This window comes from Nematolebias whitei, chromosome 18 (assembly GCF_014905685.2).
Source record: "Nematolebias whitei isolate Nwh7 chromosome 18, NemWhi1, whole genome shotgun sequence".
NCBI lineage: Eukaryota > Metazoa > Chordata > Actinopteri > Cyprinodontiformes > Rivulidae > Nematolebias > Nematolebias whitei.
Window position 1 is genome coordinate 10,144,292 of NC_056515.1, and position 7,038 is coordinate 10,151,329.

Consider the following 7,038-nt stretch of genomic DNA (forward strand, 5'->3'; position numbering starts at 1 on the left):
GCCATAATCATCAGTATTAAAACAATTAAAGACCTGAAATATTTCAGTTGGTGTGCAATGAATCTGAAATATATAAAAGTTTCATTTTTATCATTACATTATGGGAAATAATGACCTTTATCACAATATGCTAATTTTTTTGAGAAGGACCTGTATACATTCTTACTTCCTCTATAAACACTTTATACATTATTAATAACTGCTTTTTATTCATTAATTAATGGGGACAGAGACAAAACTGACCAGCTTTTTTGCCAAATAATGAGCCAAATCTGTTCACCTATATATTTTCTTTAGCAAATAATATTGTATTTTATCACTGCATTATAAGTATCTAAAACTAATATTATATTCTCAAAACATGAGGTTTACAAATGCTTATTGTGCTCACAAGGTAGTAACTTAGTCTGAAATGTTTAATATAACAACTCTACATGAAATAAATACTGTAGGTGACCAGATGTGACTCACTATTTGGCAAGAACCTGGTCAGTTTAGTCTCTTCCTCACCCTTAATTAATGCATAATAAACAATTATTAATGATGTATAAAGTGTTTATGGAGGAATTAATAATGTATCTATAAAGTATTTATTAGCCATCTACAAGGGGAGCCTTGTTGTAAAGTGGTATCAATGATTTTAAATATATTCACAGTCTTGTCAACAAATAAAAGCACATTCCTTGCATACAGAATGCCCAGCTGTTTGAATCACAGCTTTATGCTCAGATTTAGTGCTTATCACTAAAATAAAGTAGTAAATGTGCCAGGTAAAAAAAGGAAAAATGGTTTATCTTATATATAAAAAGGCCAGGTGTAGTCTTTTGTTGTTGTTGTTGTTATGAGAGAATTAATTCTTCTAATGACAGGGCATCAAACATCATTATTATTCATAGTGTCATGGGGGAAAGAAAGTCTACCTTCTTTACATTTGAAAGGTTTCTGGTCTTTACCAGGTTATAAAATGGTCCAAATCTTAGTTGTGCTATTAGTTTAGTTTGATCATTTTATTTCAAGCTTAAAAATTATATATGTATATATATATATATATATATATATATCCTCGAGTCCTTGCATCCCATTTAGCCTCGAGTCCTCGAGGCTCAATGGGATTTACCTGTCTAAATAAAGGTTGAATGAATGAATCTCTGCATGATAGGGCAACATGTTTGGAACTAAACCCCTCCCGAAAAGACTTGAACCAGTGGTAATTTAAATGGTAAATGGACTGTACTCATATAGCACCTTTCCATCTAATCAAGATGCTCAAAGGCTTTACAACACAATCTGTTCCCTCTTACCTCCACACACATTCATACAGCACTCTACTAGATCTCTACAAAACGAATCTAACAAATCATTCTAAAAAGACTACCTGTAATCACTGCTTTAGATCACATTTATACACTGATGGGACACACATCAGAGGCAATGAGGGGTTAAATTTCTTGCCCAGAATTACTGCAACATGTGACTGCTAGTGGAATCGAACCCCCAACTCTCCCAATGGAGGACAACTGCTCTAACCACTCAGCCAGACAGATGAACCTTAAGTAAACATGTTTGGTCATAATGTACAGCAGCTATCCATCCATTATCTTCTGCTTACTCCGAAGTCAGGTCTCGGGGGCAGCAGCTTAAACAGGGAGGTCCAGACATCTCTGTCCACAGCCCCCTCTTCCAGATCTTCTGGAGGGACTCCAAGGAGTTCCCAGACAAACCGAGAGATGTAGTCTCTCCAGCGTGTCCTGGGTCTTCCCCGGGGTCTCCTCCCAGTTGGACATGCCTGAAGCACCTCACTAGGGAGGCGCCCAGGAAGCATCCTTACCAGATGCCTGAACCACCTCAACTGGCTCCTCTCGATGTGGAGGAGCAGCAGTTCTACTCAGAGTCTCTCATGATAACTGAACTTATCACCCTGTCTCTAAGGGAGAGCCCATCTACCCTGCAGAGGAAACTCATTTCAACCTCCTGTATCCACGATCTCATTCTTCCAGACACTGCCTAGAGTTCGTGGCCATAGATGAGGGTAGGAACGTAGACTGACTGGTAAACAGAGAACCTCACCTTATAGTTCAGTGCAGCTAAGTCCAGCAGCATGTGTGGAAAAACCAAATACAACCATCTATGGACATTGCTTCAAGTGTTGAGAGCGATTGCTGTGAAAGGTGGTTCTACAAGCTGCTGATTCATGGGGTAAACTTAATTTTACACACAAAGTTTTTGTGTTTTATTTTTGTACCTAATATAAGACCAGCATGAAGGAATCAGTTTTTTTTTAATTATTAATAGGTTTGTCTGTTGGTTTGTTTTTTGTGTGCAAGTTTGGATTTAGATCATGTTAGAAAGCGGTAAAGACGAGAATACTGTATGTTAGAAGATGGACTTTCATGTCCTCATGACTGTATTATTGTGAAACATTTCTTTATTTCCATGAAGCTATGTAACTGAACTCAGTTGCACTTACACAATCCAGTGGCCAAAAAAAACAAAAAAAAAAAAAACACTTTTAAATGATGATTAGCCATTGAAGAATCTACTATCTCACTTGTTAATAAATTTAATCAGTTCTGGAGGAAGGTAAGGAGCTTCTACTTTGATTTGTTCAAATTGTTTAAATCTTTAACATAATCTAAACTCTTGCTAATTAAATGTTTGAAACTCAGCTTCATTGAATTTGCAATGAGGATCTCTTTGTGCCACAAAACATAAAACCTTCTTTGTTGACTGGGAAGAATAGAGTTGGCCCCAAACCAAAACTAAGGACTTGTTGGCTGATGATTAAAGCACTTTGGGGTAAACTGTGCAGTCTTCTTGCTGTGTTAGTGCTCAGGCTTGATGCTTTGTTCATGTAACAAAAATACAGACTACACCCAGCCTTCTCTGGACTGAACCGAGGTCAGAATGGGAACAAACAGGCAAACAGATGGTTTCTATGGTGAAAATGTGGGAGAAAAGGGGGAAATCCACTGATAAAAGGATGAAAAGACAATGTGATTGTAATAAGTGTTGTACAGTGCCTTTTCAGCAACACTGTTGGACAGAGAGGAGAAACATCAAGTATTAGTCAGAGAAAACAAAACCATGAACAACACAAACAACAGATGGAGTGGCACAAATGTAAATAGACACAGAAAGTCAAGAAAAGAGAATCATGACTTTAGAAATTACACCTTAATAAAGTGCATGGCAGACAGAAATGATCACAGTGTGTGTGCACAACCTCCTCATCGCTCTCTGGCTCCACTGCTTTCTTCTCTTTCTTCTTTTTCTTCTCATCTTCTTTCTTCTTCTTGTCTTTATCAGGCAAGAGGTCATCCAGCCATGCTAAGTCGTGCTGGGAAAACATCAGATCCAGTAGTTTTCGTACAACCATCAGGCCCAGAATCTGCACAAAGTGGAAAAAGACAATTATCAACAGATGAAGCCATTTGCTTCAGCTTTTATATTTTCTGACATTAAAAGGTTTCCACACCATGAAGTCAGCCCAAAGACCCTGTAACAAAGGAGGGTACTCCACAGGCCAGAAACATTTTGAAAGTTTGTACTTTCATTTCGGGAGCCTCATGGTAGACTGAGGAAACTCAGAGTGGGAGCAGTGTTTCAGTGGGTCAAACCTCAGACTCTAAAAACATGTTTTTTTTGTCTTAACCCTGGAGCTGTGGCCTGCAGCCAGCAGGTCATTTTTGTTAAAATTTTTTTGTATGTATTTTTTTGTTTATTTGTTTGTTTGTTCTTTTGTAGTGATTTTGGCATGGTGTGACCAGTAGTCCAGTTTTAATGCCTTTTTTTATAATAGGTGTGGGTTTTTTTTTTTTTTTTTTGGGGGGGGGGGGGGGGGGGGTCCATGCTCTCTTGCTGTTACTTCCTGTTTTCTGAATGAATGAAACTGAGCATTATCCTCATTGCAGAGACATCTTTATACCTACAAACATTCACTGTCCAAATCCCTCAGCAAAGGGGAACATTGGCCTATCGCTTGTTTGAATTGTTTTTTGTTTATAGGAGTAATTAAGTGACCCTTCGACCTTTGAATGTGTAGCTAAAATCAAACAGAAAATATTACTGAGCAACAGTATTAAGGTATAGATTTATAAAAAGAAAAGTGGCATGCTGCAATTTAAAATACATTTTAAAGATTTGGCCATAACAATAGTCACCAGAGGATATGTTGGAGGAATTGGGAAGTTTTATAATAAATAAATAAAAATGGCTACATTTACAAGTATAGTTTACAAATAAATATATGCATAAATGTACAAGTATGGGGCAGCACGGTGGTGAAGTTGGTTGAGCTGCTGCCTCTCAGCGAGCAGGTTGCCCTGGTTCAAATCCCAGCCGGGGGCCTTTCTGGGTGGAGTTTACATGTTCTCTCTGTGCATGCGTGGGTTTTCTCCGGGTACTCCGGTTTCCTCCCACAGACCAAAAACATGCATGTTAGACTGATTGGTAACTCTAAATTGTCCCTAGGTGAGAGTGAGAGAGTGAATGGTTGTTTGTCTTGTTTGCCTCTTTGTCCCTGTGATGGACTGGAGACATGTCCAGGGTGTTCCCTGCCTCCCGCACAGTGACTGCTAGACATGGGAACCAGTGACCCCCACGACCCAAAAAAGAAAAAGCAGGTAAAGATAATGGATGGATATACAAGTAATGTCCTAAATCAGTCCTTTTTTTAATGGCAACTCTCAAAATGTCAGTTTGTAAGAAATCTACTTCAATAAATAGTTTATAGTTTTGTGTAGGATTTAAAACTAGCTTTAAGTTTCCTTTAATATTTATATTTAATACCTTTTTAAATGAGGTAAAACAATAAGGTAAAATATTATTTAGCATACAGCTAAACTGTCATTGACAAATTGCTTCCACATCAGGCAGTGTAGTTTTGAGTGTTTCCATTTATTCAGTTTTATGTTAAAGGCAGTAACATCAGGACATAACCCACATACCATCACTGGGAAGATGATGGCCAGGAATGTTGACTTGAGGATCCAGAGGACGGCCAGACAGATGATCTGAACGACGGTGAAAAGATGGACGCGTCTCAGCGGAACGTGACGCAGGAAGGAGAAGTCTGGCTGGTGTTTGGGTGGCATCAGAAACAACTTGATACGTTCCCAGAACTGGAACAGGAAGAAGGAAGCTGTTGGTTGTTCTTTTTTTCCTTTCTTTTCTTTAAATAACACTATTCCCAACCACATATTTTCTCTTTAACTGACCCATTACAGCATTTTTCAATATTTTTTAATGCTTTAATGCTTTTAATGATTTTTGTAATAAAGAAAAATTCTGAAATACTTTAGGTTTAAAATCAATTTGACTAAACTTGGAGTCATTATTTGACGTGAGGGATTTAAAGGAGAGTGGTAGAATCCCAATGCATACATTTTGATCTAAAACTGTTAAATCCTGCAGCCACAACACACTCCAACTGATTCAGATTATCAATTTTATCTAAACTCTAAACTCAAAATGATATAGAAACATATAATATAGAAACTTTTGGTCCGAGAGAACTTTGCCATTTGGGGGAAAAGTCACTTGAAGAACCTGTGTGCGTTATCTGAGTGCTTTTTAATCCACTTTAATGTTTCAACATTTATATGTAGTCTTTTAGTTTTTCTTTGCATATCCACCATTACACAATGCATTTGAGCTTTGAGTTAAATCCTTTTCCAAAATAAATGCCCCCCATGTCCCTTGGAGTCATGTGTTAATAATGTCTGTGGCATACCTGGATGCCACTCAGTGATGCCACTCCCATGTAGAGGAACACTCCATAGAGAACCGGCATGGGGATGTACTGAGGTAAACAGAATGGCAATCAAAAGACAAATGTAAAAAAACAAGTGATGCACCAGAAAAGGGAAGAATGTGTAAAATCTGGATGCTGACCTGAAGGACTGGAGCGAGGAACACTGAAAGTCCAGTCAGCACGAACACCAGTGTCCCTGTCAGCCGCTGCTCTCTAGAAACAACAATATTCTTAGGATGTGACAGCAGAAATAAATCACAGGCAAGGATTTAGTTTTGTAAGGAATAAAAAGTTTGAGTTAGTCTCTCGCTACTTTGGGGTTCGACTTTCATGGACTCGCTCTATCACGGTTTGTGAACGTACAGTGCATAATATTATGCAAAAAAATTGGCAGAACATGACTGTCAACTTTAATATTACTCACATGATTGGGACAGTAATTGTGTCCCAATCCAGAACAGTACTGTACTCGACAGTAAAAACTTAAACAAAAAACACACTTTGGAAAGGCGCCGCCATTTTGCACTTTTCTCTCCATGAGCCTACACTGTATTCCCGCTCATAATGACTACATTTCCCAGAAGCCAACAGGGCACCACCTAGAAGCCATGTTTCTTTCTGCCGAAAAACTAGAGGAAAAGTTTTGATATGATCGAAAAAGTTTGGCGCTTATTACAGTGACTTTGGTGCTCATTGGATGCAGAGAAGCCGCACAGAACCCACTGAAATGAACCAGAACTGGAGCAGAACCAAACCTCCAGAGCCATCATGGAATTTTGAGAGCTGGTAGCCCGCTCACATGGACCTCTGAGTGGGGACGCACATCGAAGGTCCGGCGGTCCATCCAGAGCCCACCGTTACTTTTTTCATCTTTTTCCACTGGCCGACAAGGACCTTTGAGCGGGACACGCTGGTAAGTCAAATGTAGGAGCTACTGTACATATAAGTATGCTGTTAAAATGAGTAGCTTTAAGAGTTTACAAAATTGATTGTGGGATTTGTTGCTGCAGGGCATGTCTGCAGAAATGGAAACGAGTCAGACCAGAACAGAGTTGGACCAGAACAGAGTTGGACCAGAACGAGAGCCGCTCCTGTTCTGCAGAGCTGATAAGTAAAATTTAGGAGTTACATATACAGTACTGTATGCATGTTGTTAAAATGACATTGGTTTAAGAGTTTAGAACATTGCAAGAGCATGGGAAGATTTTCTAAAGCCTGAAAATATATAAAAATACTAAAATAAATGTTGCTACTTGGCAGATTTTCACTTATGGTGGTGGTGGTGG

General features: G+C 38.7%; 1 protein-coding gene across 1 annotated transcript in view; it reads right to left on the reverse strand.

The window, feature by feature from the left end:
• Positions 1-3,018: 3,018 nt before the first annotated feature.
• Positions 3,019-7,038, reverse strand: part of slc4a5b (solute carrier family 4 member 5b) — a 93,248-nt gene continuing 89,228 nt past the window's right edge. Inside the window, exons 20-24 of the mRNA XM_037692460.1 lie at positions 5,893-5,965; positions 5,732-5,800; positions 4,947-5,120; positions 3,224-3,388; positions 3,019-3,033 (exon numbers count right to left, since the gene is read on the reverse strand). Coding sequence (XP_037548388.1) covers positions 3,025-3,033; positions 3,224-3,388; positions 4,947-5,120; positions 5,732-5,800; positions 5,893-5,965 — 490 coding nt within the window. The 3' untranslated portion in view covers positions 3,019-3,024. The remainder of the gene's footprint in view (positions 3,034-3,223; positions 3,389-4,946; positions 5,121-5,731; positions 5,801-5,892; positions 5,966-7,038) is intronic.